Raw genomic sequence first — 25,640 nt, 5'->3', positions numbered from 1 at the left:
AAGTTTTTAAAGGGAAAAACGGAAGCAGTCTCAGTTAATCATCGAGACGGGGGGTCACAGTCATCACCATCTCCTACTATGTGCAGACTTGTCGACTTCTTGTGATTTTTCTTTAGATGCTATCTTGCTTACACAGTTTGTTTGTGAGATTACTGAAGGGGAAGCTAGGGAAGAGATCTGGTCATCTGTTAATTACTTATTCATTTCTACTTCTTTGATCTATGGAAAGAACCAACAGATTAGGCAAAGTATTATGCGATCAAAAGATCTGAAAGGTGTGCTTGGGCTGGAGATGAGTAGAGCATGGGGGTGCAAGTTTAAGGTTAGTGACAAGACAAAGGGGGCCTCCTGCAGAGAGCTCTTTCCTGCCAGAAGCTGCTTACAGCACCTCGTGTGGGTCCTGGGCTGGGTGTAGGAGCCACAGCGTTCAGGAGAACACAATCCAGGGAGGAAGGCGGACATGTAAATAAGCAACTGTTGCCTGAGCAGGATAAAACAGGTCTCACAGGAGACGCCGTTGCATGCTGTGGGCACAGTGAAGAAGCAGCAGATGGCTGGTTCTGCTTAGAGGACCAGGAAAGGCTCCCTGGAGGAAGAGGTGATGTTTGAGCTGAGCCATGAGCTGTGGCTCGTGAGCATTTCCACAGGCTGAGAAGTGAGGAGGCTCTGGGGAAGGGGAGACTCCATCGGTACGCAAGGAAGCCATGCTGGGGTTAACAGAGGGCACGGGCCCAGCTGACCAGCAGCTGATGGGACCAGGAGGCCATCCCAGCCTCAAAATGAGATCTCCTCCTCAGAGTCACAGCAGCGAGCTCTGGCCTCCAAAGCCTCAGAGCCAGGGAGGCAAACCAAGGCTGGTCTACGCAGGGGAGGTGGCAGCCTGCAGACTTCTGCCCACTGCGGCCCCCAGCAGGGATGTACAGGCCTGGAGCAGCTGGGTTCCGTGCCCTCCTTCCTGGGGGTGCCCGGCGGGAGTCACAGGTGGTGAGGTTCTATTCCAGGCCCGAGGGAAATACACAAAAACCCACCCAAGCCCTACCTGCCCCGGAATGGGGACAGACTGCACTGTTCCTCACTTCCAAGATTTGTCTGAGGAGCAAACTCCCCTGCCTGCAAGGCCCAAGGGGCTGAGTGAGCTGACAGACTTGGGGGAAATGAGGCCCAATAGGGAGTGGTGGGGACTGTGGTAGCCTGGAGGGTATGGCTCTAGCAGATGCAGCTGTGTGGGAAAGCGGATTCTCAAAAGAAGCTAGAAATTCAGGGTTTCTATGTAAAATGCTTCAGGGTTTAAATGTTGGCCATTTTAAAACACCCCAGGAGACCTCTCTTTGGCAAGCAGTGCATGCTCCCTTTGTCTTAATTACCACAAACCCATCCATTGCCAGGTCTTTTTCTCATCTGCAAGCCCCGGACATGCGTCATCACTCCTGTTTTAGAGATGAGAAACTTGATGCTCAGATGCATCCTTGGCACAGAGGCCAGGAAGTGGCAGAGCTGGGATTTAGATCCAGGCCAGGCTCCCACCAGAACCCGCTCCCCCACATGCTAGGGCATGAAAGGCGGGGCCTAGAGAGGGAGTATGGCCCTGCTCCGATGGTCCAGGAGTCCGGGGTTGCTGCGGTGCGGGCTGAGGTCTCAGGCTGCTGCCTGACCGGAATCCCGGGAACTCTTTGTGAGGCTCTGTCGCCACCTAGTGGTCACACCTCAGCATCCAGGTGAGCACGCCTAGTGCATCGAGGAATGACCATTCGTCCCAGGGTGGTATGGGGTCCTATGCCGTGGGAGCTTGGATTTGAGTCCTGCTTCTACCAGCCCCACCTTAAGACTTCAGACTAGATACAGTCTCTGAGCCTTAGGTCTCATTTCTAAAATGGTACATCCCACCTGGGGGCTGTTAGGGTTAAATGAGAGAATGCAAGTACCCAGCCTAGTTCAGCTCTCAACACATCTCCTCCCCCGGCCCCCAACAATTGTCATTAAAAGCAGAAGAGGACTCTTTGGGCCACTCTTGGCCAACATAGGTTCTCATGCCAGCCCCAGACAGGGGCCGCCCAGCCTGGCCCTGGCACCGCCAAAGCTTGCCACCTCCCAGTCGATGCTGGTTCATCGAGCTTAGAGGATAACAACGAAGACTGTCAGAGCCCCTCTCTCCCCTGAAGTCCCTGAGTATCTTTCCAGGAGACTAATTACTGGGCCCTGGAACCACAGTAGGATCATCTCTTTTAGAGTTCAGAGCAGGTTGGTTTTGAGTTTGTTTTCCTTTTCCCAATTTTTTTCTCTTTTGTAGCAGCAAAGCCATTTTTCCCATCTATACTTCAAAGGCCAAGATTTAAAATACATAAATAAATAAAAGTAGAAATAGAACCATTGTGATTTGCAAGGTGGTGGTGAGAAATCAGAACCTTCATCACTGCCCACATCAAACCTCCAGGGACCCCATTTGAAAACCACCAGCTTTAGGCATTATTTCCAGGAGACCCTGGTTAAAATATGCCAGGAAGAAGGTGACCTATTAACCCACAAGCACCTACTGGCACAGACAAGGTTATGGGAAGTTTCCATTTGGAATCAATCCTTAATTTTTTTAATTGAGATATAGTTGATGCATAACATTATATTGGTTTCAGGTGTACAACAATTCAATATTTGTGTATATTGTGAAATGATCACCACAGTTAAGTCTAGTTAACATCCATCACCATATATAGTTATAATTCTTTTTCTTGTGATGAGAACTTTTAAGATCTACCGTCTTAGCAACTTTCAAATATAGAATATTATTAACTGTAGTCACCATGCTGTATATAACACCCCCAGAACTTATTTGTCTTATAGCTGGAAGTTTGTACCTTTTGACCCACTTCATCCATTTCGCCTACCCCCCACCCCTGGCAACAACCAGTCTTTCCTCAGGTTTTTTCATTTTGTTTTGTTTTACAATAGATTCCACATATAAGTTAGGTCATATAGTATTTGCCTTTCTCTCTCTGACTTATTTACTTAGCATAATGCCCTCAAGGTCCATTCATGTTGTCACAAATGGTAAGATTTGCTTCTTTTTTATGGCTGAATAGTATTCCATTGTACATACATATATACCACATTTTCTTTATCCATTCTTCCATTGGTGGACACTTAGGTTGCTTCCATGTCTTGGCTATTGTAAGTAATGTTACAATGGACATGGAGGTGCAGATATTTAGTGAGTGTTTTTGTTTCCTTCAGATATATACCCAGAAGTGGAACTGCTGGATCATATGGTAGTTTTAAGTTTTTGAGGAACCTTTGTACTGTTTTCCATAGTGGCTGCACCAACTTACATTCCCTCTAATAGTGCACAAGAGTTCCCTTTTCTGCACATCCTCATGAACACTTGTTATCTCTTCTCCTTTTGATAGTAGCCATTCTAACAGGTGTGAGGTGACGTCTCATTGTGGTTATGATGTACATTTCCCTGACACTTAGTGATGCTGAGCACCTTTTCATGTACCTGTTGGACATCTCTATGAATTCTTTGGGAAAATGTTTATTCAAATCTTCTGCCCATTTATTTATTTATTTATTTATTTATTTATTTATTTTTGGCTGTGTTGGGTCTTTGTTTCTGTGCGAGGGCTTTCTCTAGTTGCGGCAAGCGGGGGCCACTCCTCATCGCGGTGCGCGGGCCTCTCACTATCGCGGCCTCTCTTGTTGCGGAGCACAGGCTCCAGACGTGCAGGCTCAGTAGTTGTGGCACACGGGCTTAGTTGCTCCGTGGCATGTGGGATCTTCCCAGACCAGGGCTCGAACCTGTGTCCCCTGCATTGGCAGGCAGATTCTCAACCACTGCGCCACCAGGGAAGCCCTCTTCTGCCCATTTTTTAATCAGTTTGTTTGGGATTTTGCTGTTGAGATGTATGAGTTCTTTATATATTTTGGATATTAATCCCTTATCAGATATATGATTTGCAGATACTTTCTCCCATTTACTAGGTTGCCTTTTCATTTTGTTGATGATTTCCTTTGCTGCCCAGAAGCTTTTCAGTGTGGTGTAGTCCCACTTATTTTGTTTCTTGTGCTTTTTGGTGTCAAATCCAAAAAATCATCACCAAGACAATGTCAAGGAGCGTACCATCTATGTTTTCTTCTAGGAGTTTTATGGTTTCAGGTCTTATGTTCAAGTCTTGAATCCATTTTGAGTTAATTTTTGTATATGGTGTAAGATAGTGGTAGTTTCATACTTTTGTATGTGGCTGCCCACTTTTCTCAGCACCATTTGTTGAAGAGACTGTCCTTTCCGCTTTTTATATTCTTGGCTCCTTTGTTGTAAATTAATTGACCACATATGCATGAGTTTATTTCTGGACTCTCTATTCAGCTCCATTGATCTATGTGTCGGTTTTTATGCCGGTATCACACTATTTCGATTACTATAGTTTTGTAATATATATAGTTTGAAATCAGGGAGAGTGATGCCTCCAGCTTTTTCTTTCTCAAGATTGCTTTGGCTATTCAGAGTCTTTCATGGTTTCATTCAAATCTTAGGATTGTTCTATTCCTGTGAAAAATGCCAATGGACTTTTGATAGGGATTGCACTTAATCTGTAGATTGCTTTGGGTAGTACGAACATTTTAACACTACTGATTCTTCCAATCCATGAGCACTGAGCATCTTTCCATTTATTTTTGTCTCCTTCACTTTCTTTCATCAATGTCTTAACAGTTTTAAGTGTACAGGTTTTATATCTCCTCAGTTAATTTTTTCTACGTATTTTATTCTTTTTGATGCGATTGTAAATGGGATTGTTTTCTTAATTTCTCTTTCTGATAGTTCACTATTAGTGTATAGAAATGCAACTGATTGCGTTTTGCTTTTTTTAATTGAAGTATTGTTGATTTACAGTGTTGTGTTAGTTTCTGGTGTACAGCAAAGTGATTCAGTTATGTGTATGTATAGGTGTGTGTGTCTGTGTATATATATATTCTTTTTCAGATTCTTTTCCCAGATAGGTTATTATAAAATATTAAGTATAGTTCTGTGTGCTATACAGTAAGTAGATCCTTATTTATCTATTTTATATATAGTAGTGTGTATATATTACTCCCAAAATCTTAATTTATCCCTCCCCCTGCACCTTTCCCCTTTGGTAACCATAAGTTTGTTTTCTATGTGAGTCTTTCTGTTTTGTAAATAAATTCATTTGTGTCATTTTTTTAGATTCCACATATAAATGATAGCATGTGATATTTGTCTTTCCCTGTCTGACATACTTCACTTACAGTGATAATCTCCTGGTCCATCCATGTTGCTGCAATTGGGATTATTTCATTCTTTTTTATGGCTGAGTAGTATTCCATTGTATATATGTACCACATCTTTATCCATTCATCTGCTGATGGACATTTAGGTTGCTTCCATGTCTTGGCTATTGTGAATAGCACTGCAACGAACACTGGGGCTGCAGTGAACATGTATCTTTTTGAGTTATGGTTTTCTCCGGATATATACCCAGGAGTGGGATTGCAGGATCATATGGTAGTCCTATTTTTAGTTTTTTAAGGAACCTCCAAACTGTTCTCCATAGTGGCTGTACCAAGTTCTGTACCCACCAACAGTATAGAAGGGTTCCCTTTTCTCCACACCCTCTCCAGCATTTATTATTTGTGGACTTTTTGATGATGGCCATTCTGACTGGTGTGAGGTGATACTTCATCATAGTTTTGATTTACATTTCTCTAATAATTACCAACATTGAGCATCTTTTCATGTGCCTTTTGGCCATCTGTATGTCTTCTTTGGAGAAATGTCTATTTGGATCTTCTGCCCAGTTTTTGGTTGGGTTATTTGTATTTTTGATATTGAACTGTATGAGCTGTTTGTGTATTTTTGAGATTAATCCCTTGTCAGTTGCATCGTATGCAAATATTTTCTCCCATTGTGTGGGTTGTCTTTTTATTTTGCTTATGGTTTCCTTTGCTGTGCAAAAGCTTTTAAGTTTAATTAGGTCTCATTTGTTTATTTTTGGGTTTATTTTCATTACTCTAGGAGACGGTGCCAAAAAGATATTGCTGTTATTTATGTCAAAGAGTGTCCTGCCTAAGTTTTCCTCTAGGAGTTTTATAGTATCCAGTCTTACATTTCAGTCTTTAATCCATTTTGAGTTTATTTTTGTGTATGGTGCTACAGAATGTTCTAATTTCATTTTTTTACAAGTGGCTCCAGTTTGCCCAGCACCACTTACTTAAGAGACTGTCTTTTCTCCACTGTACATTCTTGCCTCCTTTCTTGTAGATGAATTGACCATAGGTATGTGGGATTATCTCTGAGCTTTCTATCATGTTCCACTGATCTATAAGTCTGTCTTTGTGCTGGTAAAATACTGTTTTGATGACTGTAGCTTTGTAGTATAGTCTGAAGTCAGGGAGCCTGATTCCTCCAGTTCCATTTTTCTTTCTCAAGATTGTTTTGCTATTCAGGAGCTTTTGTGTTTCCATACAAATTTTAACATTTTTTGTTCTAGTTCTGTGAAAAATGCCATTGGTAATTTGATAGGGATTGCATTGAATCTGTAGATTGCTTTGGGTAGTATAGTCATTTTCACAAAGTTGATTCTTCCAATCCAAGAACATGGTATATCTCTCCATCTGTTTGTATCATCTTTAATTTCTTTCATCAGCGTCTTATACTTTTCGCAGTACAGGTCTTTTGTCTCCTTAGGTAGGTTTATTTCTAGGTATTTTATTCTTTTTAATGTGATGGTAAATTGTTGTTAGTGTATAGAAATGCCACAGACTTCTGTGTATTAATTTTGTATCCTGCAACTTTACTGAATTCACTGATGAGCTCTAGTAGATTTCTGGTAGTGTCTTTAGGGTTTTCTATGTATAGTATCATGTCATCTGCAAACAGTGACAGTTTTACTTCTTTTCCAATTTGGATCCCTTTTATTTCTTTTTCTTCTCTGATTTCTGTGGCTATCTATGTTTAATAAAATTGGTGAAAGGGACTTCCCTGGAGGTCCAGTGGTTAGCACGCCACACTTCCACTGCAGGGGACGTGGGTTCAATCCCTGGTCAGGGAACTAAGATCCTGCATGTCACACTACGTGGCCAAAACAAAAGAAAAAGAAAAAGAAGAAAAAAAGTGGTGAGAGTGGACATCCTTGTCTTGTTCCTGATCTTAAAAGAAATGCTTTCAGCTTTTCACCATTGAGTCTGATGTTAGCTGTGGGTTTGTCACGTATGGCCTTTATTATGTTGAGGTAGGTTCCCTCTATGCCCACTTTCTAGAGAGTTTTTATCATAAATAGGTGTTAAATTTTTTCAGAAGGTTTCTCTGCATCTTCTGAGATGATCATATGGTTTTTATTCTTCAGTTTGTTAATGTGGTGTATCACACTGATCGATTTGCAGATACTGAAAAATCCTTGCACCCCTGGGATGAATGCCACTTGATCATGGTGTATGATACTTTCAATGTATTATTGGATTCAGTTTGCTAGTATTTTGTTGAGGATTTTTGCACCTATGTTCATCAGTGATATTGGTCTGTAATTTTCTTTTTTTGTGGTATATTTGTCTGGTTTTGGTATCAGGGTGATGGTGGCCTCATAGAATGAGGTTGGAAGTGTTCTTTCCTCTGCAATATTTTGGAATAGTTTCAGAAGGATAGGTGTTAACTCTTCTCTAAATGTTTTGTAGGATTTGCCTGTGAAACCGTCTTGACTTGGGCTTTTGTTTGTTGGGGTTTTTTTTTTTAATTAATTAATTTATTTATTTATTTATTTTTATTTATTTATTTATGGCTGTGCTGGGTCTTCGTTTCTGTGCGAGGGCTTTCTCTAGTTGCGGCAAGTGGGGGCCACTCTTCATCGTGATGCGCGGGCCTCTCACTATCTCGGCCTCTCTTGTTGCGGAGCACAGGCTCCAGACGCGCAAGCTCAGTAGTTGTGGCGCACGGGCCTAGTTGCTCCGCGGCATGTGGGATCCTCCCAGACCAGGGCTCGAACCCATGTCCCCTGCATTGGCAGGCAGACTCTCAACCACTGCGCCACCAGGGAAGCCCTGATGGGGGTTTTTAAATCACAGATTGAATTTCAGTACTCGTAATTGGTCTGTTCATATTTTCTATATCTTCCAGGTTCAATCTTGGGAGATTGTACCTTTCTAAGAATTTCTACATTTCTTCCAGGTTGTCCATTTTATTGGAATATAGTTACCTGCAGTAGCCTCTTATGGTGCTTTGTATTTTTGTGGTGTCAGTTGTAACTTCTTTTTCATTCTTGATTTTTTTAAATATAAATTTATTTATTTTTGGCTGCATTGGGTCTTCCTTGCTGCGCATGGGCTTTCTCTAGTTGTGGCAAGCGGGGGCTACTCTTCATTGTGGCATGTGGGCTTCTCACTGCAGTGTCTTCTCTTGTTGCAGAGCACTGGCTCTAGGCGCACAGGCTTCACTAGTTGTGGCAGGCAGGCTCAGTAGTTGTGGCGCACGGGCTTAGTTGCTCTGCGGCATGTGGGATCTTCCTGAACCAGGGCTCGAACCCATATCCCCTTCGTTGGCAGGTGGGTTGTTTTTTTTTTTAAATTTATCTTTGGCTGCATTGGGTCTTCGTTGCTGTGTATGGGCTTTCTCTAGATGCGGCAAGCGGGGGGCTACTCTTCATTGAGGTGCGCGGGCTTCTCATTGCAGTAGCTTCTCTTGTTGTGGAGCACAGGCTCTATGCACGTGAACTTCAGTATTTCTGGCACGTGGGCTCAGTAGTTGTGGCTTGCGGGCGCTAGAGCTCAGGCTCAGTAGTTGTGGCACACGGGCTTAGTTGCTCCGCAGCATGTGGGATGTTCCCGGGCCAGGGCTCGAACCCATGTCCCTTGTATTGGCAGGTGGATTTTTTTTTTTTTTTAATCAGTCATCAATTTTATACACATCAGTGTATACATGTCAATCCCAATCACCCAATTCGGCACACCACCATCCCCACCCCACTGCGGTTTTCCCCCCTTGGTGTCCATACGTTTGGTCTCTACATCTGTGTCTCAATTTCTGCTCTGCAAACCGGTTCATCTGTACCATTTTCTAGGTTCCACATGTATGCGTTAATATACGATATTTGTTTTTCTTTTCTGACTTACTTCGCTCTTTATGACAGTCTCTAGATGCATCCACGTCTCTACAAATGACCCAATTTCATTCCTTTTTATGGCTGAGTAATATTCCATTGTATATATGTACCACAACTTCTTTATCCATTCGTCTGTCGATGGGCATTTAGGTTGCTTCCATGACCTGGCTATTGTAAATAGTGCTGCAATGAACATTGGGGAGCATGTGTCTTTTTGAATTATGGTTTTCTCTCGGTATATGCCCAGTAGTGGGATTGCTGAATCATATGGTAATTCTATTTTTAGTTTTTTAAGGAACCTCCATATTGTTCTCCATAGTGGCTGTATCAATTTACATTCCCACCAACAGTGCAAGAGGGTTCCCTTTTCTCCACACCTGCTCCAGCATTTGTTGTTTGTAGATTTTCTGATGATGCCCATTCTAACTGGTGTGAGGTGATACCTCATTGTAGTTTTGATTTGCATTTCTCTAATAATTAGTGATGTTGAGCATCTTTTCATGTGCTTCTTGGCCATCTTTATGTCTTTGGAGAAATGTCTATTTAGGTCTTCTGCCCATTTTTGGATTGGGTTGTTTGTTTCTTTAATATTGAGCTGAATGAGCAGTTTATATATTTTGGAGATTAATCCTTTGTCCGTTGATGCGTTTGCAAATATTTTCTCCCATTCTGAGGGCTGTCTTTTCGTCTTGTGTATGGTTTCCTTTGCTGTGCAAAAGCTTTGAAGTTTCATTAAGTCCCATTTGTTTATTTTTATTTCCATTACTCTAGGAGGTGGATCAAAAAAGATCTTGCTGTGATTTATATCAAAGAGTGTTCTTCCTATGATTTCCTCTAAGAGTTTTATAGTGTCCGGTCCTACATGTAGGTCTCGAATCCATTTTGAGTTTATTTTTGTGTATGCTGTTAGGGAGTATTCTAATTTCATTCTTTTACATGTAGCTGTCCAATTTTCCCAGCACCACTTATTAAAGAGACTGTCTTTTCTCCATTGTATATCTTTGCCTCCTTTGTCATAGATTAATTGACCATAGGTGCGTGGGTTTATCTCTGGGCTTTCTATCTTGTTCCATTGATCTATGTTTCTGTTTTTGTGCCAGTACCATATTGTCTTGATTACTGTAGCTTTGTAGTATAGTCTGAAGTCAGGGAGTCTGATTCCTCCAGCTCCGTTTTTGTCCCTCAAGACTGCTTTGGCTATTCGGGGTCTTTTGTGTCTCCATACAAATCTTAAGATGATTTGTTCTAGTTCCGTAAAAAATGCCATTGGTAATTTGATAGGGATTGCATTGAATCTGTAGATTGCTTTGGGTAGTAGAGTCATTTTCACAATATTGATTCTTCCAATCCAAGAACATGGTATATCTCTCCATCTGTTGGTATCATCTTTAATTTCTTTCATCAGTGTGTTATAGTTTTCTGCATACAGGTCTTTTGTCTCCCTAGGTAGGTTTATTCCTAGGTATTTTATTCTTTTTGTTGCAATGGTAAATGGGAGTGTTTCCATAATTTCTCTTTCAGATTTTTCATCATTAGTGTATAGGAATGCAAGAGATTTCTGTGCATTGATTTTGTATCCTGCAACTTTACCAAGTTCATTGATTAGCTGTAGTAGTTTTCTGGTGGCATTTTTAGGATTCTCTATGTATTGTATCATGTCATCTGCAAACAGTGACCGTTTTACTTCTTCTTTTCCAATTTGGATTCCTTTTATTTCTTTTTCTTCTCTGATTGCCTGGCTAGGACTTCCAAAACTATGTTGAATAATAGTGGTGAGAGTGGACATCCTTGTCTCATTCCTGATCTTAGAGGAAATGCTTTCAGTTTTTCACCATTGAGAATGATGTTTGCTGTGGGTTTGTCATATATGGCCTTTATTATGTTGAGATAGGTTCCCTCTATGCCCACTTTCTGGAGAGTTTTCATCATAAATGGGTGTTGAATTTTGTCAGAAGCTTTTTCTGCATCTATTGAGATGATCATATGGTTTTTATTCTTCAATTTGTTAATATGGTGTATCACATTGATTGATTTACGTATATTGAAGAATCCTTGCATCCCTGGGATAAATCCCACTTGATCGTGGTGTATGATCCTTTTAATGTGTTGTTGGATTCTGTTTGCTAGTATTTTGTTGAGGATTTTTGCGTCTATATTCATCAGTGATATTGGTCTGTAATTTTCTTTTTTTGTAGTATCTTTGTCTGGTTTTGGTATCAGGGTGATTGTGGCCTCATAGAATGAGTTTGGGAGTGTTCCTTCCTCTGCAATTTTTTGGAAGTTTGAGAAGGATGGGTGTTAGCTCTTCTCTAAATGTTTGATAGAATTCATGGCAGGTGGATTCTTAACCACTGTGCCACCAGGGAAGCCTGGCACATGGATTCTTAACCACTGTGCCACCCGGGAGGCCCCCATTTCTGAGTTTATTGATTTGGGCCCTCTCCCTTTTTTTCTTGATGAGTCTTGCTAAAGGTTTATCAATTTTGTTTTTCTTTTCAAAGAATCAGGTTTTAGTTTCATTGATCTTTTCTGTTGTTTTCTTATTGTCTGTTTCATTTATTTCTGCTCTGATCTTTATGATTTCTTTCCTTCTACTAACTTTGGTTTTGTTTGTTCCTTCTCTAGTTGCTTTAGGTGTAAGGTTAGGTTGTTTGAGATATTTCTTGTTTCCTGAGGTAAGCCTGTATCGCTATAAACTTCCCTCTTAGAACTGCATTCCATAGGTTTGTTGCATTCCATAGGTTTGGGATCATCGTGCTTTTCTTTTCTGTTGTCTCTAGGTATTTTTTGATTTCTTCAGTGATCCATTCTTTTTTTTTTTTTAATAGATCTTTATTGGAGTATAATTGTTTCACAATACTGTGTTAGTTTCTGTTGTACACCAAAGTGAAACAGCCATATGCATACATATGTCCCCATATATCCCCTCCCTCTTGAGTCTCCCTCTCATCCTCCCTATCCCACCCCGCTAGGTCATCGCAAAGCACTGAGCTGATCTCCCTGTGCTATGCTGCTGCTTCCCACTAGCTAACTATTTTACATTTGGTAGTATATATATGTCGATGCTACTCTCACTTTGCCCCAGCTTCCCCCTCCCATCCGTTTCCTCAAGTCCATTCTCTATGTCTACATCTTTATTCCTGCCCTGCAACTAGGTTCATCAGTACCTTTTTTTTTTTTTAGATTCCATATATATGCATTAGCATACAGTATTTTTCTCTTTCTGACTTACTTCACTCTGTCTGACAGACTCTAGGTCCATCCACCTCACTACAAATAACTCAATTTTGTATCTTTTTATGGCTGAGTAATATTCCATTATATATATGTGCCACATCTTCTTTATCCATTCATCTGTCAATGGACATTTAGGTTGGTTCCATGTCCTGGCTATTGTAAATAGTGCTGCAATGAAGATTGTGGTACATGACTCTTTTTGAATTATGGTTTTCTCAGGGTATATGCCCAGCAGTGGGATTACTGGGTCATATGGTAGTTCTACTTTTAGTTTTTTAAGGAACCTCCGTACTGTTTTCCATAGTGGTTGTATCAATTTATATTCCCACCAACAGTGCAGGAGTGTGCCATTTTCACCACACCCTTTCCCAGCACTTACTGCTTGTAGATTTTTTGAAAATGGCCATTCTGACCAGCATGAGGTGATACTTCACTGTAGTTTTGATTTGCATTTCTCTAATAACTAGTGATGTTGAACATCTATTCATGTGCCTCTTGGCCATCTGTATGTCTTTCTTGGTGAAATGTCTCTTTAGGTCTTCTGCGCATTTTTTAAGTGGACTGTTTGTTTTTTTGAAATTGAGCTCCATGAGTTTGTATATTTTGGAGATTAATCCTTTTTCTGTTGTTTCATCTGCAAATATTTTCTCCCATTCTGAGGGTTGTCTTTTTGTCTTGTTTATGGTTTCCTTTGCTGTGCAAAAGCTTTTAAGTTTAATTAAGTCACATTTATTTTTGTTTTTATTTTCGTTACTCTAGAAGGTGGGTCGAAAAAGATCTTGCTGTGGGTTATGTCAAAGAGTATTCTTCCTATGTTTTCCTCTAAGAGTTTTATAGTGTCTGGTCTTACATTTAGGTCTTTAATCCATTTTGAGTTTATTTTTGTGTATGATGTTAGGGAGTGTTCTACTTTCATTCTTTTACATGTAGCTGTCCAGTTTTCCCAGCACCACTTACGGAAGAGGCTGTCTTTTCTCCGTTGTATGTTCTTGCCTCCTTTATCAAAGATAAGGTGATCATATGTGCGTGGGTTTATCTCTGGGCATTCTATCCTGTACCGTTGACCTATATTTCTGATTTTGTGCCAGTACCATACTGTCTTGATTACTGTAGCTTTGTGGTATAGTTTGAAGTCAGGATGCCTGATTCCTCCAACTCTGTTTTTTTTCTCAGGATTGCTTTGGCTATTCGGGGTCTGTTGTGTTTCCACATGAATTGTAAAATTTTTTGTTCTAATTCTGTGAAGAGTGCCATTGGTAGTTTGATAGGGATTGCACTGAATCTGTAGATTGCTTTGGGTAGTATAGTCATTGTCACAGTACTGATTCTTCCAATCCAAGAACGTGGTATATTTTTCCATCTGTTTATGTCATCTTTGATTTCTTTCATCAGTGTTTTATAGTTTTCTTAGTACAAGTCTTTCACCTCCTTAGGCAGGTTTATTCTTAGGTATTTTATTCTTTTTGTTGCAATGGTAAATGGGAGTGTTTCCTTAATTTCTTTCTGATTTTTCGTTGTTGGTGTATAGGAATACCGGAGATTTCTGTGCATTAATTTTGTATCCTGCAGTCTTACCAAATTCATTGATTAGTTCTAGTAGTTTTCTGGTGGCATCTTTAGGATTCTCTATGTATAGTATCATGTCATCTGCAAACAGTGAGAGTTTTACTTCTTTTCCAATTGTATTCCTTTTATTTCTTTTTCTTCTCTGATTGCCATGGCTAGGACTTCCAAAACTATGTTGAATAAGAGTGGTGAGAGTGGACATCCTTGTCTTGTTCCTGATCTTAGAGGAAAATGCTTTTAGTTTTTCACCATTGAGTATGATGCTTGCTGTGGGTTTGTCATATGTGGCCTTTATTATGTTGAGTAGGTTCCCTCTATGCCCACTTTCTGGAGGGTTTTTATCATAAATGGGTGTTGAATTTTGTCAAAAGCTTTTTCTGCATCTATTGAGATGATCATATGGTTTTTCTTCTTCAATTTGTTAATATTGTGTATCACATTGATTGATTTACGTATATTGAAGAATCCTTGCATCCCTGGGATAAATCCCACTTGATCGTGGTGTATGATCCTTTTAATGTGTTGTTGGATTCTGTTTGCTAGTATTTTGTTAAGGATTTTTGCATCTATGTTCATCAGTGATATTGGTCTCTAATTTTCTTTTTTGGTGATATCTTTTTCTGGCTTTGGTATCATGGTGATGGTGGCTTCGTAGAATGAATTTGGGAGTGTTTCTCCCTCTGCAATTTTTTGGAAGAGTTTGAGAAGGATGGGTGTTAGCTCTTCTCTAAATGTTTGATAGAATTCGCCTGTGAAGCCATCTGGCCCGAGACATTTGTTTGTTGGAAGATTTTTAATTACGGTTTCAATTTCATTACTTGTGATAGGTCTGTTTATATTTTCTAATTCTTCCTGGTTCAGTCCTGGAAAATTGTACCTTTCCAAGAATTTGTCCATTTATTCCTGGTTGTCCATTATATTGGCATCTAGTTGTTTGTAGTAGTCTCTTATAATCCTTTGTATTTCTGCAGTGTCAGTTGTGATTTCTCCTTTTTCATTTCTAATTTTATTGATTTGCATCCTCTCCCTTTTTTTCTTGATGAGTCTGGCTAACGGTTTATCAATTTTCTTTATCTTCTCATAGAACCAGCTTTTAGTTTTATTGATCTTTGCTATTGTTTTCTTTGTTTCTATTTCATTTATTTCTGTTCTGATCCTTATGATTTCTTTCCTTCTACTGACTCTGGGTTTTCTTTGTTCTTCTCTAGTTGTTTTAAGTGTAGGGTTAGATTGTTTGAGATGTTTCTTGTTTCTTGAGGTGAGATTGAATTGCTGTAAACGTCCCTCTTAGAACTGCTTTTGCTGAGTGCCATAGGTTTTGGGTCGTCATGTTTTCATTGTCATTTGTTTCTATGTATTTTTTTATTCCTTCTTTGATTTCTTCAGTGATCTCTTGGTTATTCAGTAGTGCACTGTTTAGCCTCCATGTATTTGTGTTTTCTACATTTTTTTTTTCCTGTAATTGATTTCCAATCTCATACTGTTGTGGTCAGAAAAGATGCTTGAAACGATTTCAATTTTCTTAAATTTTCCGAGGCTTGATTTGTGACCCAAGATGTGATCTATCCTGGAGAATGTTCCGTGTGCACTTGAGAAGAAAGTGTATTCTGCCACTTTTGGGTGGAATGTTCTATAAATATCAATTAAATCTATCTGGTCTATTGTGTCATTTAAAGCTTGTGTTTCCTTATTAATTTTCTGTCTGGATGATCTGTCCATTGGTGTAAGTGAGGTGTTAATATCCTCCACTATAATTGTGTTTCTGTCGATTTCCCCTTTTATAGCTCTTAGCATTTGCCTTATGTATTGAGGTGCTCCTATGTTGGGTGCATAAACACTTATAATTGTTATTTCTTCTTCTTGGATTGATCCTTTGATCATTGTGTAGCGTTCCTCCTTATCTCTTGTAACAGTCTTTATTTTAAAGTCTGTTTTATCTGATACAAGTATTGCTACTCCAGGTTTCTTTTGATTTCCATTTGCATGGAATATCTTTTTCCATCCCTTCACTTTCAATCTCTATGTGTCCCTAGGTCTGAAGTGGGTCTCTTGTAGACAGCATATACATGGGTCTTGTTTTTGTATCCATTCAGCCAGTCTGTGTCTTTAGGTTAGGGCATTTAATCCATTCACATTCAAGGTTATTATTGATATGTATGTTCCTATTACCATTTTCTTAATTGTTTTGGGTTTGTTTTTGTGGGTCTTTTTCTTCTCTTGTGTTTCCTGCCTACAGGAGTTTCTTTAGCATTTGTTGTAAAGCTGGTTTGGTGGTGCTGAATTCTTTTAGCTTTTGCTTGTCTGAAAAGCTTTTGATTTTTCCATCAAATCTGAATGAGATCCTGGCTGGGTAGAGTAATCTTGGTTGAAGGTTTTTCTTTTTCATCACTTAAAGTGTATCCTGCCACTCCCTTCTGGCCTGCAGAGTTTCTGCTGAAAAATCAGCTGATAACCGTATGGGGATTCCTTTGTATGTTATTTTTTGTTTTTCCCTTGCTGCTTTTAATATTCTTTCTTTGCATGTAATTTTTGTTAGTTTGATTAATGTGTGTCTGTCTTGGTGTGTTTTTCCTAGGGTTTATCCTGTATCGGACCCTCTGTGTTTCCTGGACTTAGGTGACTATTTCCTTTCCCATTTTAGGGAAGTTTTCAACTATAATCTCTTCTAATATTCTCTCAGACCCTTTCTTTTTCTCTTCTTCTTCTGGGACCCCTATATTCGAATGTTGGTGCTGCAATTAGTGTTGTCCCAGAAGTCTCTGAGATTGTCTTCAATTCTTTTCATTCTTTTTTATTCTGCTCCTTGGTGGTTATTTCCACCATTCTGTCCTCCAGCTCACTTATTAGTTCTTCTGCCTTTGTTTCCTTATTGATTTTCTGTCTGGCTCATCTGTCCATTGGTGTAAGAGGGGTAATGCAACTGATTTTTATACATTAATTCTGTATCTAGCAACTTTACTGAATTTGTTAGTTCCAACAGTTTTTTAGTGGAAACTTTAGGTTTTTCTGTATATAACATCATGTCATCTGCAAATAGTGACAGTTCTACTTCTTACTTTCTGATGTGTATGCCTTTTTTTTTTTCTTTCCTAATTGCTCAGGCTGGGACTTGCAACACTGTGTTGAATATAAATGGCAAGAGTGAGCATCCTTGTCTTGTTTCTGATTTTAAAAGAAAAGCTTTCAGTTTTCACCACTGAATATAATGTTAGCTGTGGGCTTGTTATATATGGCCTTTATTTTGTTGAGTTTGTTCTATACCTATATTGTTAAGAGTTTTCATCATAAATGGATGTTGAATTTTGTCAAATGCTTTTTCTGCATTTATTGAGATGATCACATGATTTTGATCCTTCATTTTGTTAATTTGGTGTATCACACTGATTGAATTTGTGATTTTGAGCCATTCTTGCATCCCTGGAATACACCCCACTTAATCATGGTATATGACCTTTTTAATGTATTATTGAATTAGGTTTGCTAATATTTTATTAAGAATCTTTGCATCTATGTTCATCAGGAATATTGGCCTGTAATTTTCTTTTTTTGTGGCATTCTTGTCTGGTTTTAGTATCAGGATGATGCTGACCTTGTAAAATGAGTTTGGAAGTTTTCCTTCCTATTTTTGGTAAGAGTTTGAGAAGGATTGTTTGTTTGTTATTAAGCCTTCTTTAAATGTTTCATAGAATTCACCAGTGAACCCATCCAGTCCTAGACTTCTGTTTGTTGGGAGGTTTTTGACAGCTGATTCCATACCCTTAGAGGCATACCTCGTTTTACTGCACCTTGCTATATTGTGCTTCACAGATACTGTATTATTTACAAATTGAAGGTTTGTGGCAACTCTGTGTTAAGTCTGTTGGTGCCATTTTTCCAACAGCATTTGCTCACTTCATGTCTGTGTGTCATGTTTTGGTAATTCTCATAATATTTCAACCTTTTTCACTATTACAGTATTTATTATGGTGATCTGTGATCAGTGATCTTTGATGTTATTATTGCAAAAAGATTATGCCTCCCTGAAGGCTCAGGTGACAGTCAGCATTTTTTAGCAATAAAGTATTTTTAAGTTAAGGTATGTACATTGTTTTTTAGACAAAATGCTATTGCACCCTTAATAGAGTACACTGTAGTATAAACATATGTAGTATAAACATAACTTTTATGCACACTGGGAAACCAGAAAATTCATGTGATTTGCTTCATCAGGTGGTCTGGAACTGAACCCACAGTATCTCCAAGGTATGCCTGTATATCTATGGAGATAAATAAGATAGATAGATGAAATGAATTATAAAGCAAATGGGACTCACTGGAGAATCTATAGGTGTAACAGGTAATTAATAGGAGTTCTCTGTACTGTTTTTATTTTTGTGATTTATGTTGTTTGAAATTATTTCCAAATAAAAAACAAAACAAAATACAAGGAATACTAGTCAAGTTCACAGTCCAGTGCAGGCTGTGGAAGGCACTCAGCAAACCCTCTGTCTCTCCTGCTTCTCTCCTGCCCAGCGTGGAGACCGTGAATGACGGGCAGTTTCACAGTGTGGAGCTGGTGATGCTAAACCAGACCCTGAACCTGGTGGTGGACAAAGGATCCCCCAAAAGCCTGGGAAAGCTCCAGAAGCAGCCAACAGTGAGCATCAACAGCCCCCTCTACCTTGGAGGTAAAGCCCCATCCCCTCCCACCCCAAACACCTCCACCTCCCACCTGCCCCCTGTGCTCGGGCACCCATCCCCAGGCCAACTGGTGGGGCTTGCTGCTCTCATCTCGGCACCCACTGCCAAAGCTAATCAAGGAAGGCTTCCTGGAGGAAGTGACAACCAAGCTGCTCCCTAAAGTGTGAATAGTTAGCCAGATCATGGGGAGGAGAAGAGGAAAAGAAAGAGAGCAGGGCTCCTTCTGAGAAACTACAAGTTTTTTAGGGAGGATGGTGGAAGGTGAAGATGGAATGGGGAGGGAGGAGAGGGAGACAGAGGCCAGCCCCTTCAATATACAGGCTTCCCTCTGCTCTGCCACCCCCTCAGATGCTGTGAGGCTCAGCTGATGTACGTAGAGGAGCATGTTTGCTACTAAGGCCATTCAAAGGCCAAAGAGAGAAGGAGCCACCAGTCTGGCAGAGCATGGGCCTGAAACCCAGCCTTGGGCCAGTAGTTCTCAAAGGGTTATGTGCAAAAAAAAAAAAGGCATCAGAGAAGCTTGTTCAATATGGAGATTCCCAAGACTTCTCCCAAGGAGTCCACCTCCGAGGGCTGGAATGCGGGCGAGCAGGGTGGGCAGGGGAGTGTCTTCAGGTCGCTGTCCTGGTGTCCCTCCCGCAGGCATCCCCACCTCCACGGGCCTCTCGGCCTTGCGCCAGGGCGTGGACCGGCCGCTGGGCGGCTTCCACGGCTGCATCCACGAGGTGCGCATCAACAACGAGCTGCAGGACTTCAAGGCCCTCCCGCCGCAGGCCCTGGGCGTCTCGCCGGGCTGCAAGTCCTGCAGCGTGTGCAGGCACGGCCTGTGCCGTGCCGTGGAGAAGGACAGTGTGGTGTGCGAGTGCCACCCAGGCTGGGCCGGCCCGCTGTGTGACCAGGAGGCCCGTGACCCCTGCCTCGGCCACAGGTCGGTGTCCCTCCCCCTCTGCCCCGCCCGGGAAGTGGGCACCGATGGAAGCCGGAGGGTATGCAGTCAGACTGTAGACAGGGGCTGCTTAGAAGGTCAGGGGCTTAACACATCCAAACAGCAGGTCTTGCTCAGAGACATCAGTGTGCCAGAGCCTAGCTGAAAAACACTTGTCAAGTGGCCTTCAGAAGTTGAAAGGGGCACCCGTGCGCATGCACCTTGGCAAGTGGGCGCATTTCGGCCCGACTCGACTCCCCACTCAGTGGTACCCTATGAGGGCACCAGGGGTGTATAACCACGCACAGCCGAATCATTTCGTGGCTCTGGCATTAATTATGCATCAAAATATTTACTGAGGGCCTACTATGTGTCAGGCCTTGTGCTAAAAATAGGAGACCCAGCATCCTCAGTATTCAGAAATCTGAAATCAGCCAAAAATAACACCAGAGCCATGTCTAGTAATTTGCTTGGCTGAACAAGCTGGGACATGATATTGTGGATCAGGAGTGAAGGACAGCTATAAAGGGGTTGAGTTTCCTGGGTAGCTCTGGAGTGTGTGTGTGTGTGTGAGTATGTATGCGTTTGACTCTGTAACGAATATGTCTACAATGAACCCTGCCTCTGAATGTCATCCCAGTAGAGAGAATGCTGCAGCACAATTAAGAATCCAGGCTTTGGCATCAGTTTCTCCATCTATGAGATGTGGATAAGACTATCTACTGCACAGGACAGCAGAGGAGAGGGGATTGTAGGAAATAAGACTGATGCTAGGTGTAAAGCACTTACCCCAATGCCTGGCACAGAGCAAGTGGTAGCTGGTGGTGGTGGTAGAGATAGTAGTAAGCGTGTTATCAATTAAGATGGCAGAACAATTAAACTGTTTGGAGACTGCGTGGGTTCTGACGTCTGTGTGTAAAACAGCCAGCCTCATCAAGCTCACTGCTATCAGTGTCATTGGGGGATGCTCACAGCCTCCAGCTGACTGATGCTTAGCCACTGGGCTGGTGGAGGGTGGACCAAGGGATGGAGAAGGCCTAAGGTCCCACAGCTCCGTGTCCCCTGGTCTGAGCCTGGGCCTGGCTGGGGTGGACAAAGGAACCCTCCAGCTGCACTGACTGCCTGGTTCCCCTCTCATCCTCGCCTCTGCCCCCAGCTGCAACCAGGGGAGATGTGTGGCAACTGGGACCTCATACGTGTGCAAGTGCACCGAGGGCTACAGAGGGGCCTTGTGTGACCACAAGAATGACTCTGCCAATGCCTGCTCAGCCTTCAAGTGTCACCACGGGCAATGCCATGTCTCAGATCAAGGGGAGCCCTACTGCCTGTGCCAGCCCGGCTTTAGTGGGGAACACTGCGAACAAGGTGGGTCCACTGTGCACATGGGGGGGGTGGGGGGATGGTGCCCGGGAAGGATGCGGGGGTCAGACTTGGACTCCACATTCAGATGGCCTAAGTTCCAGTTCTGGCTGAGCCACTTAGAGGCTGCATGACCTTCATTAAGTTACTTTCTGAGCCTCAAATTCCATCTTGTTGAATATGGGGGGCAACACTATAACTTCCTGTATCAGTTACCCATTGCCGCGTAACAAATTAGCCCCAACACATAGCAGTTCAAAACCACACTAAACATGTTCCATCCCACACAGTTCCTGTGGGTCAAGGATTCAGAAACGGCTTAGCTGGATAGTTCCAGCTGGGGTCTCTCGAGATTGCAAACCGCCAGGACTGTGTGAGCAGTCTGGGTTGTTCTTTCTCTCCTCTCTCCTCCCCTCCTTTTCTAATTGCTGGCCCTGGAGCTGCCAGAGTGGCCCTCTGACCAGCACCACTGACTCACCTGGGAGTTTATTAGAAATATAGATGCTCAGGCCCAGCCCAGACCTTTTGAATCAGAACCTGCATTTTAACAAGAGCCCTCGATGGTTCTTAATCACATTAACATTTCAGATGTTGCTCTGCAGTCTCCTCCCAAACCTCATGCCATTATTGGGTCAACAAAAGACAGTTCCTTGGTCTGATCCCATTTCAAAAACATCAAATCACTTACCTCACTTAGTGGCCCCTTTAGTGTATTAATTTGGAGGTAAGTGCAAAAAAGGAAAATTGAAATTAAATTATATTCCAGCTGAAATGGTTCTGTCTCACCTTGGAGGTTTTTCTCCTGCATGGAAACTGAGAAGGCTTCATCTTCCTTCCTGCCACCAGAATCCTGGGCTGGCCCCCTCCTGTCACTAGAGGACTCTTTCACATTTTATACCTTGTTGAAATACCATTCTTAACCAATTTTGTTAAATAATGTATTCTGAAATAATTTCAGATCTAACAGAAAAATTGCCAGAACAATATGAACAGCGTTCCCATTCCCTTCACCTGGACAGCCCAACTGTTAACATGCTGCCGAGTTTGCATTCTCCCTGCCCCACACATCACACACACCTATTATCATTAGTCTTCTTTTGATCCTGTTAACAATCACATAATTTTAAAAAACTATATCAAGCTTAACAAAATTCACATTACATCACATTAACCACCTAAAGCTTTAAACTGCATAAAGCCCTTTTGCATTCACAATCCCTGTGATGCTCATAACAGCCCATGAAAAAGCAGGAAGAACCAGGACATGTGTCGCCATTTTCCGGACAAGGAAACTGAGGCTCAGGGATCCAAGGCTGTGTGGCCGAGGATCCTAGTCCTGAATCCATTACTCTCTCTCTCAGTGCCTTGCTCCAGATGCTTTCCCAATGTACTGAGGACAGTAGTGGGGTCAAGGTGAAGAGTTGGGTCAGGGACCAGAGGATTAAGCAGATCCAGGGGTCCCCTCCCCTCCCCTCATTTCTACAACTTGTGGAAAAGCTCGCACATGCACACACCACCACCACCACCCCCGCCCCCAGACTCTTTGGCTCACTGACTACTGTTCCTCTTTCAGATCTCAACTCCAGCATCACTTCCCAGAGACAATCCCTGGCCCCTGGGCTAGTCAGACTCCTTTGCCACATATTTTGTATAAACAAACACATCCCGTTTCTTCATAGCATCCGCCTCAGTTTATCATTACAAATATATTTACTTAAATGACACTGTAATTAGTGTCTAGACTCTACACCAGCGGAGACAGGCTACTGAGAGTGGTGGGGACTGGGGCAAACTGGAGATCTCCTGGCTCCGTCTAAAGCCCGCGGCTTCAGCCCGTCATTGCCACGCAGGGATGCAGACTCAGCTTTGCCAGACCCCCTGGTTTTCAAAGAAACCAGATATCCCAGTGTTTAGATGCAATCTCCTGGCAGTGGGTTTTTTTCTTTTTTTTTTAATGTTGGCATTTAATTTGGTTTCTAAGCGTCTGTGGCACAAGCAACATAGGTCTGGGATGGGATTTAGCCCTCAGTCCCCCAATCTGCCACATCTAGTTTGATCTTTAAGTTCCTTGAAGGAAGGGACTGAGCCTGCTCTTGTCACCCTGCTATCCTCGGGGCTTAGTTTTAAACCTAGTATAGAGGCTGGCACGGAACGGCACTTAGTATTTGTGGAAGAGTGAGATGGGTTATGGGAGGGTGGGCAGGGAGACGGACTGATAAGTGAATGAATAAGTACGCACGGGCTTCAGCCCACGGGTGTCTCAGAGCAGCCTACCCCGGACAGCCATCTCCAGCCCCAATGCCCTGCCCGTACCTCTTCCGCCCTCTGCAGAGACTCCATGCCTGGGGGGGGTAGTCCGAGAGGTGATCCGCCGCCAGAAAGGTTACGCCTCGTGTGCCACGGCCTCCAAGGTGCCCGTAATGGAATGTCATGGGGGCTGCGGTCCCCAGTGCTGCCAGCCCACCCGCAGCAAGCGGCGGAAATACGTGTTCCAGTGCACAGACGGCTCCTCGTTCGTGGAAGAGGTGGAGAGACACTTAGAGTGCGGCTGCCGCCCGTGCTCCTAAGGCCCCCCCCCAGCCCTTCCGCCTCCCGGACTCCAGCCGGGTGGGTGGGGACGGCCACGTGGAACCCCCCCACGAGATTCGCAGTGAAGAAGTAGAAGCTGGAGAGGAAGCAAAAGAAGAGAATATTAAGTATATTGTAAAATAAACAAAAAATAGAACTTATTTTTATTATGGAAAGTGACTATTTTCATCTCTTATTATATAAATATATCACACCATCTGAGTATATGTACCATATAGTGAGTTATTTTTACCGAGCTTTTTGTTCTGTGTTGTGTATTTGTCGTGTTTTTATAAACAGCTGTTAAAAGTTTTAAGGAAAAAGGCTAATAAAAATGTTTTAAAACGAAAGGATGAGCATGAAGAAGTGACAGCCTGTCTGAGAAGGAAGGAGGGGGCTTATACGTCTAGGAAACAAACACTGTCGTCGTTAGGTCGGCAGAAACCAGAACCTGCTTACTGAGCTCAGGAAACAAACAGAACGAGAAGAGGGAGGAAAAGAGCGGAGGAAAAGAGCGGAGGAAAAGGTTTTTCTTTGTTTCTTCCGATTTTTAATGACTTTTCCTTCCCTACAAGCACCCAGCTTTTCAGTCCTGGTTGCCGAAGCCCAGGATGCCCAGTTCTTCCAGGAAAAGCCGCTGGGCACTGGCCTCCGACTCTCCCTGGGACCCAAAGCATTGGCCGCCGCCCATGTGCCCCGGGCCCCTGCAGGGTCTGAGCCCACTGCAGACCCCCTCCCCGTCCTGGCTGCCCTTGATTCCATTACAGGACTGTCTGAACTCTGCCACAGGCTTCATCTGAGCCTGTTTTGCCAAATCTGAACACAGCTGCCCTTCTCCTGCCCCTCCCCAGGAGTGCAGGCCCCCTGCTGCTCCTCCAGGAACGCAGGGGTCACCCATCTCCTCAAGCCCCAGCACTGGCCCTTCCACTGGAAGTTCTGAACCACTCTCCTCCCTCCTCAGCCAACCTGGTACTGGGAGGCGACACCAGGAGAGCAGACAGCCAGGGCTGTTGGGAATGAGGAAGGCTGGAGCCAAGCCTGCCCACAGCTCTGTAGCAGCCCGACTCACTGGCAAGTTCTGGGAGACTCCTGCCATGGGGTAGCTAGTCCTCTGACACCTAAACCTCCAGGCCTCCGTCATGATGACGAACACCCCTTGCCCGTCTGTACCACTTTTCCGTGCATATCCGCACTGCACCTTATTCTATCCATGCGACCCCTTCCCCCGGCGAAAGGAAGCAATATAACCCCATTTCATAGATAAGGAAACTGAGGCCTCGCTCCAGCCCTGTAACTCTCCTTACGCCACATCTCTGATAAGTGAACGAGCCAAGCCTAGAGCCTAGACTAAAAACTCTAGATTCCTTCTCCAGAACAACATAAACAAAGGAGATGCAGGCAGTTTAAGTTCATCAGAGAACACCTACCAGAAAAGGAAATGGTTTTTTCTGCTATTTTTCCTGCTCTCATTCTGCCTTGTTCATTCCTTGTTCTGCCTCCTTGGTATCCAGAAAGATTCTAGACTGGGGGACTTAACGTATCAGTGGGTGTGAGCCAGGGCAGCCTGTCTAGCCCAGACTCCACTCCAGGAACTGCCAGCCCTCCTGAAGGGGACTTGCCCCTGCCTCTTCCCCACCCTCGTCTGCCCCTTTCCACCCCAGTCAGGCTAGGGCAGATGGTCCAGGGGCTCAGCAGCTCACACCGACCCCCATCTCGCACCCATTGCTCCCTCCCCCAGGAGCCTCCCCTGCAGAAGAGTCAGGGAGGAGAGTGTGGGGCCCCCAGTGGACCATCCAGCTCTGAGCATCCCCAGAGGAGCCCAGTGGTTCTCTGAGGGCTGATGGCGAGCCAAAGGCTCAAAGAATCAAGAAGGGAGAAAGAAAAGAAGATGGAGGAACAAAAGGCAAGTGGCAGATAGGAAGGCAAGGAGGGAGGGAGGGAGGGAGGGAAGGAAGGAGGGAGAAGAGAGAGAGAAGGAAGGGAGGGAGGAAGGGAGGGAGGAAGGGAGGGAGGGAGGAAAAGAGGGAAGGAAGGGGGAAGGAGAGAGAAACAAAAAGAAGAGAGGGATGAAGAGAGGGAGGGATAAGATAGAGGAATTTACTTCAAAATATGTATATTATATGTAATATACAGCATGTTCCAGGTACTTACTGTACCTTATGATGACTATTTCAAATATTAATGGCTGATTGACTTAGTACTTA

At 42.9% G+C, this 25,640-nt stretch overlaps 1 protein-coding gene across 4 annotated transcripts in view; it reads left to right on the top strand.

The window, feature by feature from the left end:
- SLIT3 (slit guidance ligand 3) overlaps positions 1 to 25,358 on the top strand; it is a 617,656-nt gene extending 592,298 nt beyond the window's left edge. For 3 of the 4 annotated variants that reach the window (XM_061189924.1, XM_061189921.1, XM_061189922.1), the window contains 4 exons: positions 18,417 to 18,571; positions 19,227 to 19,512; positions 20,666 to 20,874; positions 23,200 to 25,358. In XM_061189924.1, the coding sequence (XP_061045907.1) occupies positions 18,417 to 18,571; positions 19,227 to 19,512; positions 20,666 to 20,874; positions 23,200 to 23,435 (886 nt within the window). In that variant the 3' untranslated portion in view covers positions 23,436 to 25,358. The remainder of the gene's footprint in view (positions 1 to 18,416; positions 18,572 to 19,226; positions 19,513 to 20,665; positions 20,875 to 23,199) is intronic. The other variant, XM_061189923.1, reaches the window with a different exon arrangement.
- The last annotated feature ends 282 nt before the right edge of the window (positions 25,359 to 25,640 follow it).

Source organism: Eubalaena glacialis, chromosome 4 (assembly GCF_028564815.1).
Source record: "Eubalaena glacialis isolate mEubGla1 chromosome 4, mEubGla1.1.hap2.+ XY, whole genome shotgun sequence".
Classification (NCBI taxonomy): domain Eukaryota; kingdom Metazoa; phylum Chordata; class Mammalia; order Artiodactyla; family Balaenidae; genus Eubalaena; species Eubalaena glacialis.
The sequence above is the reverse complement of the archived record's forward strand: the minus strand, read 5'-3'. Positions and strand labels throughout refer to the sequence as shown.